Source organism: Oenanthe melanoleuca, chromosome 2, assembly GCF_029582105.1.
Source record: "Oenanthe melanoleuca isolate GR-GAL-2019-014 chromosome 2, OMel1.0, whole genome shotgun sequence".
In the NCBI taxonomy this organism is placed as follows: domain Eukaryota; kingdom Metazoa; phylum Chordata; class Aves; order Passeriformes; family Muscicapidae; genus Oenanthe; species Oenanthe melanoleuca.
In genome coordinates, this window is record NC_079335.1 from 102692564 (window position 1) to 102704593 (window position 12030).

General features: G+C 43.0%; 1 protein-coding gene across 2 annotated transcripts in view; it reads right to left on the reverse strand.

The window, feature by feature from the left end:
- EEPD1 (endonuclease/exonuclease/phosphatase family domain containing 1) overlaps window positions 1-12030 on the reverse strand; it is a 62803-nt gene that overhangs the window by 5938 nt on the left and 44835 nt on the right. Inside the window, exons 3-5 of one of the 2 annotated variants that reach the window (XM_056484574.1) lie at window positions 10184-10294; window positions 6649-6783; window positions 5376-5508 (exon numbers count right to left, since the gene is read on the reverse strand). In XM_056484574.1, coding sequence (XP_056340549.1) covers window positions 5376-5508; window positions 6649-6783; window positions 10184-10294 — 379 coding nt within the window. The remainder of the gene's footprint in view (window positions 1-5375; window positions 5509-6648; window positions 6784-10183; window positions 10295-12030) is intronic. The other variant, XM_056484575.1, reaches the window with a different exon arrangement.

Sequence of the window (12030 nt, forward strand, 5' to 3'; positions counted from 1 at the left end):
ACCGAGGAGCAGTCTACAAGCCTGATGGCTGAAGATGAGTTGAGAAACCACATGGACACTCCCTGACTACTCTCTTTTTCCTGGCTAAATGAAGGGATACTGCTCAACTTGGAATAGAAAATGACTTCAGTTACATTTTGTTTCCAACCCTAATGAGTGAGAATAGAAACTCCAGACCCTAATCTCATGTCCACAGTGTGTGCTCTCCTAGACCCATAGATGTGGCTGCAGACATCCCATCTGTGCCATTGGCTAAGAGGACAAAGAACAAGCCTCTGTGCCCATCTCAGACCACTGCCAGAAATGTCTGAGAAGACAATTGAAGAGGAATGCTGAGAGCTGACCAGAGATGCTGCCATGTCACTACTTGGAACTGGAGAAGGAGAATGATGGTGAAATGAGGCATAAATGCATCCAAAAAAAAAAAAAAATTATCCCTGACTTCAGAGGTGAGATCTATGAAGAGCCTTATTATAAGCTTTTTCTTTCCTGGGATTGAAGTGGGAGAGGGAATGGGGTGGACAGACTACCATACTTAGTGCTCTGGATAAGCCTCCTCATTTTTTGCTGTTGCTGTAGAAATCACAATCCAGGAGAGGGAGCACAAGCCCAACAAAATCTATTCCACTCCTGCCTTGCAGTGGAGGAAAGATGAATTGGGAAAGGGCAAGAGAGCAAGTGGAGACTGAGGGCATATGACTTACAAATACTTTAAAACATGGTGCTTGCTAAGATGCAGAGGGGCAATGAATAGTTAGTGAAATTATTTGTGGTTTCTCTACCCTTTGTAAGTCACAAACAATACGGTAAACAGCATGAAGTTTAAATATTGTCCTATAAAGCATTCATGATAGCAGTCTTCCCACCTTTGAAGGAAAAAACCCCACCTGAATCTGAACCTGAGTTATTTTGAGCTTTATCAGAAACCTCCAACACTTGTTTTAATTAATACTTGTTTAATGGCCCAGGCAGCACTTGGCTTTTCCATGCTTTCATCACCACCCTACATGGGAAAAGGCCATTACAGAAACAACTGGAGCATATCTTTGGTGTGTAAAAATGACAGAGAGGCCAGGGTCTTAACAGCAGTACCTTGATTATGTACAAAATCTATTCTATTCTATCGTAAGCTACTCATGCTTCTTTAAGCAAATCCTCAAGCCTATTTCCTTGATAGGAAAAATCCATGATAGGAAAAATCCATGAAAAACCCCACCATACTTACAAGTTAAGAATTTAACTGACTGAAAATTTTAACCTTTCCATTCTGGAGAGGTTAGAAATAGCAGAGGATAAAAGACGCAGTGCTTAGATGCTTGTTTTGAAGGAGGTAAGAAGTCACCCCTGGAGCTGACTGCCTAGGGAGAGAATCACTATATTCTTCACCCATTTAAAATTTGCATGCAGAATAACTAAGCATAAAATCATAACAGCGTAAAGTTGACAGACAGAATAGGCTGGAGCATGTCAAAGAAGTTGAAACCCCATTTGCCACTGGGGAGAAAAAGGAGAGCTTTTGGTTCCCCTCTGACAGGAGCTTCTGGGGCTCCTCAGACTGCAAGAGTGAGGAATATATTGGGTAGTCCTGTACAAGGTAGAGCAAGCAACCAGCTTTCTAAACAACCACCAACTTAATTTCCCCTTTGTCCTGGCTCATTGTCAGCCCTGCTCCTACCTCTGCCAGCTCCTGCAACAACAACATCATGCACCCGAGCACGGCAGTTTCATGTCTTCTTCCTCCCATGACCCTGATAGACATTCAGCCATGAGAGGGAAGAAGTGAACCCTCCTGGATCCTCCCGAGTGCATGACTCTGTTTAAGGACACTCCTGGGTCTCTCAGCAGAGGCAGGAAGCAGAGCTGCCCACGGCAGCTGCAGCTCCCAGAGGCCTCATAGATGAGCCCCGATGGTTTCAGCAAAACTTAGCAAAAGTTCTGGAAGAAATCATGCCCTGCTCATAATGAGGGATGATAACTGATCAAAAACTGCAATCATGATGCCCACAGCTATAATCAGATGGAAAGAAAAACAGAAAATTAAGACAATGCTACGGGTGCAGTGCTGTGATTTTCCTCTTTTGGAGGAAATGAGTTTAAGACTGGTGAGGCTTGATTCTGTTCCTCAGGAGCCAGAGGCTCCTTGGCCAGTGCAATCTGGTCTTCCTTCTCCTCCAACAGACAGAGCAGCAGGAGTTCTCTTAACAACCAATCTTCTGCTGCAAAGTTCCCTGACACAGACTGTACTGTCCACAAGGACCCAGAGCCTCCATCTGTTGGGACATGGTGGCATAAAGCCCACAGCAGCCAGGTACATGTTCTGTTCATGACCTCTCAGCAGTGCTCCCACACACACCCATACCCCCTGGGCCCAAAGCAACCATGCCCTTCTCAATGGAGAACTCCTCAGGTGAAAAAATGAGTCTGGTCTGTTTGCAAATGCATCTTCAAATTCACTAAAGCATCAGTGAATTTGGCAGCCTGAAGGTGGCTCTTGGCCAACAAAGCAAAGCAGAACCTTAACTCAGCCCTCTGCTGCAGTGGCTGAGCTCTGGTGTGCCAAGGCAATCAGATGAGGTACTGACAGTGACTGCAGAAGGTCTGCAGTGTTGAAATATGCCTCTCTGCAGGAACTGGGAAACCCTGCTTTGCTTTATGGCTGGTCAAGAGGACATCTGTAGGACACACTCCCTGATTTTACCATACCCTGGATGATTTCCCTCATGAGTTAAACAGACTCTTAAATGCTCAAATCCTTCCTGGACAGAGTGACACACGTATGATGAGGATGTGATGTTACATTGGCTGCTAAGAAGTCTTCTCAGTAGTCTAGTAAGCTCAGTGCCTGATGCATGGATAACCCATGGAATATGGCCAAGCCACATGGGAGAAGATATCACAGAATCGCAGAATGGTTTGAGTTGGAAGGGACTTTTAAAGATCATCTAGTCCAAAGCCCCTGCCATAGGCAGGAGCATCTCCCACTGGAGCAGGTCACTCAAAGCCCATCTAACTGGCCTTGAATACTGTAAAGGAGGAGCATCCACAGCTGCTCTGGGGAACTTGTACCAGTCCTTCACTATCCTCACAATAAATGATTTCTTCCTAGTATCTAATCTAAACCTACCCTCTTTCAGTTTAAGAGGGTAATTCCTATGTTGTTCCATCGCAACATGTCATCATAAAAGGTTCCTCTTCAGATCTCTCATAGGCCCGTTTCAGGAAGACTGCTCTAAGATATTCCCTAAGTCTTCCCTTGTTTAGACTAAACAATCCCAGATATGTCAGCCTTTCTGCACAGGAGAGGTGTTCTAGACCTCTCATCATCTTCACAGCCCTTCTGTGTACTTGCTCCAACAGGTCTATGTCCTTCCTATGTTGAGGATCCAAGAGCTGGATGCAGGTCTCCAGGTCTCACATGGGAACAGATTAGAGAGACTAAATCCCCTCCCTCATCCTGCTGCCTGCACTGCTTTTGATGGAGCACTCAGCAGGATGAGGCTTTCTGGGCTGCAAGTGCACATGGCTGGGTCATGTCCAGCTTCTTATCCAGCAGCAATTGCAAGTTCTTCTCCTCAGGACTCTCTCAATCCACCCAGCACCTTGGTCCCTGGGTCCAGCCACTACCAGGACATCCAGAATAGCATCTGTGTGCTGCCCATAGTCACCTTACTGAAGACAAACTGGTGGTGTTCTTGAGAGAAGACAGAAGAGCTGCTGCAAAGAGTTACCTATTAGCTATTATGCATCTTTCCAGTATTGATGAAAGGAAAAAAAGAGAGGCAAAAAGGAACCAGGACCCACTAATCTAATGGGAGAAATATGGGGATACTATGACCTATGTTGATGTTGTGGATAGTAAACAATGTTCCTCAAATGCTCACATGCCTCTTAGTAAGAATAAAAGATAATAGAACAGGCATTTCTTAGCAAAATGGGAACAGAAACTCAAATTTATTGCAGTATCCACAGACAAATCAGTTCTTACTGCCAATATTTTGTGAACTAATTTGGAAGAAATTGAAGGGTGGTGGTAATTTTAAGCATGATATTCATTTTGGCAGGGTAATTCAGTACTTCAAAGTCACATGTGTGCACTATCATTTCCTTAGGAGACCACACCTGCATCCCACAAGTTGGGAGGAATCTGAATTTCTTCTTTTGTGAAAGATTTAGCCAAGAACAAACATGTTCCTGTAACATGCTGGCCATATGAAAATTAAAACTTGAAATAAAGAGAATACTAACAGACTAAATTTAGATGCTGTGGAAGTACAGCTCAGTTGACTTCAGAAAAGCTACGCATTTATTCCATGTTTCAGTGCAGCCTTTGGGGATTAAACAAATGATCCTTTTGTTTACCTTCATCCTTTCCAATTTTAAAGTACGTGGACAAATGCTTAAATCAGTAGCACTTAAAATAGCTCTGACTGGCTTCTGAAGCTCAAAAGGAACAACAACAGAACATGCAGAAAAACTGCAAATATCTTTTTGAGTTATACAAGAAGGATATTAATGCTTCCAAATCACCAACCTGGTTGAGCTGGGCCAAGCTGAAAATCATCATGTGAATACCTTGCAACATTTTCACATCTTTCTTAAGCATTAAACAAAGTGCTAGACTTTTTCTGTTTCTATAACACGATCAGCAACATTTAGAATCTAAACTGCTATGTTTGGCTTCACAGGAAGTTAAACATAATTTGCAAGCTTCAAAGTAAAAAGCAAATTCACAGAAATGAAGAAAAGAAATCCAGCTGCCTATTTAATTGCTCAAGCTCTGGCCTGAATTCTGGTGTCATTTCATCCTGATGTAAAGCCAGAACAACTTATCTGAAATCAACAAAATTATTCTACATATTACATCCAGGCATCAAAGCAGGATTTGGTCTCTTTTCTCATTATCAGTCATCTGCAAATTTGCATTGGATTTTCCAAAGACCTTTCAATTATCCAAAAATTAAATATATAGAACCTATTTCTCTTGGAAGAAAAAAGTAATTAAGCTTTGCTTTGATATCAGGTAGGTGTCATTTCCACAAAGCACTTAAAATAGGGTCTCAACTCCAGTGACTTCTTTCCTTTGGCAGAACTTGATGTTACAGTAGCATAAAAACAGAAGGAACATAATTTGAAAAAAAGGGTGTCAAAGTCAGTAGGATCTCCTATGCTGTTAATTAGGAAAGGCTGTAAGACAATGTGCAAGAGAAAAACATATTTGTCATGCTATGCATCACACCAAATATGGGTAAAGAATTGTGAGGCTGGTAATGATTTTTCTGAAATGCTGAGACAAATTTTACTCTTAAAAATTCCTTTGAATTAGGTAGTATGCACATTAGCTGCACAGATAGCTGGCAGTTAAAACCCTGCCTTACCTTTCAGAGTCTCCTGCAAACTCTGTGCACAGGCTGCCAGTTTGTGGCTATCATGGTTCTTCTCAGTGTTCTCTCCTGCACAGGGTGGCAAGGCCAGGTGAAGGTTAACCACAGTCAGATCATTCATTCCAACCTGGGGGGGCAAGGAGGAGAAATCAATGCTATGCACGTGGGGAATGTAAGGTCACAATGAAGAACCACATGCCAGTTCCCAGTAATTTCAGAAGTAAATCTGCAGCAGTAGGACTCATACTGCTGTATATGTGGTGTGTCTTGGTGTGTCTCAGTGTGAGAAGGAAGAAGAGGGAGGCATTTGCATTTTGCAGCTTTGTTTGCAATAACCTCATATCCTCTCAGTTCTGGGGAAACTGGTTTGCATTAGCAAACAGCTTCCTTTCACCACAACTGCAGAAAGAAGTCAGCTGCTTATGAAAATCAGTTTATGCAAAACCAGTTGTTAATAAACTACAAATAATGTCACGGTCATTAAAGGGGCTAATTACTACTGTCTTGTGAGCTTGTCACTGAAACTAACCAAGAAACTTAATATACCTTGAAAAGAGCTGCTGGATCCCTTCAATCTCCTGTTCACCTTCTGGGAATCACTTGGACCTATTTCTCTGATCAATTAATTACTAATACTTTATTTATTAATATTATTTGATTAATGCTTCTCTCAAAGCCTTACCAGAGATGTCAAGTTCCCTAAACTGGACCCTTTCGCCATAGCCTGTGTGGAGATGGGCTCTCCCTGCTCCTATGTTTGCTCCAGCATATGCCAAACAACTGGTTCCAAAAGTGATGATGTTCTTTTAGACAGGTTTGGCCCCTGTGAAAAAGCTTTAAAATGGAAACTCTGAAGTGTGACAGCAACATAAGATAGGCCAGCCCAAGTCTCACTGGAACACTGTGCCTTATACACACACATACTCATATATGTAAAATCCATCTCCATTCTCCCTGCACTCATCCCGCCTTGTGGCACTGACAAGAATACCAGCCCTGACTGGTATTGAGGATCCACTGACCCTCAGGTTCTCAAATACTTCCTTGCAGCAGGGTTTGCTTCCACAGAAGCAAGGGAAAGGACTGACTGTGGTGAACTACCACATGTATTATGGTGCATTAAGCACCTGTCCATAATCAAGCCCTGGGACAGTAATGAGAAGGGTCAGAGGCTCATGCAAATTTTATCTGTGGGAAGGCTGTGCCTCTTTTCATCTTAGCCAAATTTTTTTTTAGTAAAAGTTCTGCAAGGCACTCTGGCAGTTACCTTGAAATGTGCAAGATATGGATGAGGATATGAGTGCCTCCCATTCCCATTAGTCTGTGCACCCTCCCGAGATGAGGCATCTTTCAACTCAATGCCAGCTGTTGTATCCCAGAGGAAGCCAGAATATTCAACTCCCTAGAATTAAAAAATAAAGAGAAATGCCGGTCACAAGATGGTAAAAACAAAACATTCTGCCCAAATGTATCCCTGTATCTATCCATATCTACATCTACATCTACATCTACATCTACATCTACATCTACATCTACATCTACATCTACATCTACATCTACATCTACATCTATCTATCTATTGAGCAGGAAGCTCAATAGGCTGTGCCCAAGCATAAAGGAGAAACTTCCTGGGCTATCAGTGGAAGATACAGAGGACAAGTAGAAAGGCTTCTTCAGTTCACCCCTGCCAAAACTCCCACCAGATGTGTGAGGAATGCTTCCCGGGAAGCTCCACTGACTTCACTGATAAGTGAGTGTACCAAGCTGAAATACGCATCACTCTGCTTATTCACAGCCCCTCACACCTGCACACTGGCTACTGGACACCCAGTTAATTCCAGCACTGCTCCAGTAAAACCAAGGATTTAATAATCTGTTTTATCTTATACAGGCAGAGCATGTTCAGGACCACTGGAGGGATGAAGGATGCTGCTTCTCATGTGTGTGTTTGGGCTGACGTGGTCCCCATTTCCTCCTACTCCAGGCAAGGCACTGGATACCTCTGAGCGTGATCAGTAATGAGGTAGTTTGTTAGCCACATGATTAATTGTCTAACCATGAGTTCGGTGCCTTGAGGTTTCACTGGGTGACTGCTAGGGGTCGCAGTGGACGATGCTGTGCACAGTTGTTCCTTCTCCCCAGGCTCAACACCATCTCACAGACTTTTTTTACCCACAAGCTAAAAATATCTGGGCCTTTTCAGTCTCTTGGCTTGAAATCTGGTCTAGACCCCTCAGCCCTGTCAATTTCTCTGTCTCTTTTCCAGCTTGAATGTTTCATGCTCAGCTCTCTGCTCCTTTCAGCTCTGCTTCTATGATCCTGAATGTTTTGTCTTTTTTTATTACTTCATGATGTGGAATTGGCATTTTCAGAAAGCTGTCACACCAACAGCAGTATCTAATTTAAAGACTGTCAGCCTCTTCTATTACCCAGACACCACTTCCCTCAGTATCATTCAAACCACTTCCCTTAGCAAATCACAGTTAAATTCATTGTAAAGAAGAGTTTTCTCCATTTCAGCTGCAATAAAAAAAGTGTTACCTGCTCCACTGACTTCCCAAGAGCCTTGAAGGGATCAAGGCTGGTTCAAATACTTTGGTAGCTCCTTTGATAACTCACCTTTAAAATACTGACAAAATTTTCCACCAGTAAGAAGCCTAAGGTCAAAAACTGATGCAGGAAAAGATGAGGAAGAATAGAACTGCTGTCAACAGCTGTTGGCTATTTCCAGACTTTGTATCAAAAAAGCTGTCAAAAGTAATTGCCTGGTTGAAATGCTCAGAATGTATGGAAGCATAAGCTGGAGGCACCATCTACCATTTTGTGTTATTTAGCTATACAAAGCATCCCAAAATCAGTTTGTGTCAAAGATGCTGTCTTCTTGGGTTTACACTGTATTACCTCACTGCATTTGTGTACACAGTGCACAAACCTCACAGACTCGCTAACTAGCCCCAGGAAAAGAAGAGACTTTTTGACTTAGTGGAGGGTTCTCCAGCTCAGCCAGATTGCTGTTAAAGCAGCTAAAATGAAGAATCAAGTAGATACAATTTATATTCTTAGTTTGGCTGCACATTTCTACCATAGTTTCAGGAACCATTCATTCTTATATCGCTCTCCATAAAACAAGGTGGATGATCACTTTTATTTACTCACCCTATATTCAAAGCTGCCATTCTTATCTTTGGAAGCACAGCTCAAGAAAGATCTGACTAAAGACTCTGAATTTAACATAGAAATTCTGAGACATTTATTAATAATTCTTGGTAAAAAAAATGTGGAGGAAACAACTTTGACAACTTTGCACAACTATTTATATTCAGTGTTTTAATGATCTGGCCTAACAAGAGATCCCAAAGGAAAACTCTAGCCACAAATAAAAATTTCCTGAAGGACACTTACACTCTGAATTTCAATTAAGTGTGAATTTCATTAAACTTCAGACACATTCAGACACTGTATCTTTCCAGACCCTCCTGACCCTGTATGTCTGTCTAGCAAGAGTAAAATCCTTGAGTTATTCAGGTGGCAGGTTTTGGTTTGTTTGGGTTTATTTTTCCTTCGTTCTTGGGTTTTTCTCAGAAGGGCAATAAAAGGAGGTGCACATGCAAAAGGAGGAATCAAAACCAGTGATCGGTGCGACTCGATTTAGAAAAGCCAAAATAAAGAAATGTGCATTTTAAGCAGCATGGCTATAGGACACAACTGCAGCCATATATTTAGTAACAACAGTGGTCAGAATAGATCATTCTGGATCAATAGACTGTTGAAGACTGCCCCGTGTACTGACAGGCACTACTTGTTGCATGACAGGTCTCAGATCTTGCTTCTACCTACAACAACATCCACACTGCAATAACTGCACCATGAGAACGACCCTGTTCGAGGCTCAACCTCGAGGAGGACACTACTCTGAAAACTCATTAGCACCCTTAAGGGTGAAAAGGAGAGATTTCCCTTGGGCGCAATGGCTTTTGAGCACTGTTAGTGCCCAGCCCAGTGCAGCTACACCTTGAATATTGTCAAGGGTAGGCAGATGCAGCTGCCACCACCTTAAAAAATCAGTACCTCCCTGCAGTAGATAGTTATATACACACACACACACACTCACACACAGACTCTGTATCTATATCTACATATATATATATATATATATATATATATATATATATATGTATATATATATACACATACATACATATATATGTTCCCAGAGCAGATACCGCAGGGAAAAGCACAGTGCAGTACAGTGCAAATTTCAAATGGAGTCCACAGCACTTTAAACACCTATGCCGAGGACTCTGGGGAACACACAAGGTAAACTTTTCCAGGTGAGGCTGGCAGGCTGCAGGGCTCCTCTGCAGGCTCTTCACTTGCAGACTAGGAAAATGGGAAGCCCTTTCAAATGCCAGCCAGTACAGCACCAGGGAGCAAGCTCAGTACTGCAGTCAATGTCAAAAGTACTGCAGCCTGCCAGGGGAAAAAACTTAGGACTCTTACCTTGTCCAAATGTGTGACCTTTCATCTATATATCTATACTGCTTTTATCCACCTCCCCCAGGTACATGCACAGCAAATATACACACACACATCTTCATCCTTAGAAGTGGACCACAATTCTTTCAAAATATAAATTGTACAGTCAAATTAAAAGCTATAGGAACAATCAGCTTAAAAAACAAGAAATGCAAACCTTGCCAAAAAGGATTTTCAAAGAGAGCTTCCTTAAACATTCAAAATATGTCCTTGGTTAGAGGGGGGAAAAAAGCAAAGCCAAATTTCGGACTTAGGGATTAATGTACCTCGTGTAGCTGGCCTGAGGGTTTTTCGGAAACAACACCCTTCCAACATCCTCTAGGGCCCTTCCACTTGCGGATGTTTGGCAGCGTCGGCTGGTTCAGCTCCATACAAAACTAGAGAGAGAGGAAAGGGGAAAAAAAAAATAATAACATCAGCTTGGAGGGTTTTAAAATAATTGCAAAATAAAGTGTGTAGTAAAGCACTGGTAAGAGGCACAGAGGAGCACAGGCTGTGCTCTCTGCCTTCCCTGAAGGCTTGCAAAGGAGGTAGTCTGAGCCACATCCCAGGCTGACTCACCCCTGACTTAGAGATGGTTAAAAACTAAAATAACTCAGTGCAAAAGCTGCAAGTAGAACATTTATCCCTCAGACCCTTTTATTTTCCTCCAGTGCTACTTGTTTGATTGGAAAGAGGTTTCCTCTATAATGCCTCTGGAGATGCTGGCTGCATCATATCCCACCCTTTGCCTGGGGCTTCACAAACAGCTGCTGAATCCTCCTGGGGGCAGGAGGCCTCCATAGCATGGCTGGCCCCACTCCAACAACACAGCCACCAGCATGATATGAGAGGAAGGGTGTAGGCCAAGCTTAATAGCTGGAGTTTTGGGGTTAAGGCTCCTCTGACTTCACGCCAGGGACATGTTCATTTCCTCCGTGCACAAAGGAAGCAGCTGCACACTTGCACACAGTTCTAGCACATCCTTCTCATGCTTCCCAGAGGTGCTCATCTTCCTGGTCACTGCTGAACAGCCACAGCATTTGGACACCGTTACATGTCCAAGCACATGGTCAGAGCTGGAGAGGCTACATCCTAATGCCCAGCAGATCAGAGATACCAGAACTCTGGACACTGTGGAGAGCCCCCAAGTCTTCCTGTGTAACATCCTGAGACTGAAATAAAAGTAAGTAAATAAACAAATATTAAAAGCCACCCTGGAAAATCTGGGATCTGAAAGTCGGTGGTGCAGACAATATGGAATACTTCTTGTCAGGGGTTTCAAACCAGGCTCAACAGGAGCTAGAGTCCTTTGAGAGGCTGAAGTTGGCTCCAAGCAGACACTGGCTGGAAGCTGGCAGAATTTGGGTGCCCTAGTTGTGGCAAAGGTTCTGGCTGAGGGGAAAGGGCTAGTAAAAAGTCAGCCCTGTGAAAGAGCAACAGGGACTTCCACCATGCACCATCTTGTTCTGATACTGGAGAAACCAGGTTAAAATGCAGAAGTTTTCACAGTGAAGAAGTATCCTCAGACAAAATCTTGGATCCAGAACACCCCTCCAGATCAAGCAGCAATTTAACAAAGGATTTTCAAGCCAAACAATAACTTCATGTGCACAGTGACTCTCTGCAGTGGGACATTCCTAACACAGTTTGAAGAGCTACAGAGCTGTATGGATATAAGTATTTCCTACATGGATACCAGTAAAATGATGAAATAGTTATTTTCATGTTTATCTTTTGATTCAGAAACTAAAATCAAATCCTGATCTTTCACTGACTCCCTTGTCTGCAAGTTCAGTATCCTGAAGACTGAAGCTGTAAGCAGCCTGATTCTCAAATACACACAACCCAGACACCCTTACTTGCCTCAGAGGACCGAGAGCTGTTTTGGTTGCACACCCGAAGCAAAAACCCTTGGTACAGCTTTTAAAACAGTTTTCTGACGTGCAGAGGTTGGCTGGGGCTTCTCATTCAAGATGCCACATTAACGTATGTTGTGACCTTCAGGCAGTGCTGGGGCTGGGCTGATTTATGGAATTCGGAGACAGGTAGGGTATTTTCACAGCCTCGGAACACAGCTTTGCTCTCAGCTGATCGCCAAGTCTACCCCAGCTAATACAATAAATCACAGCAG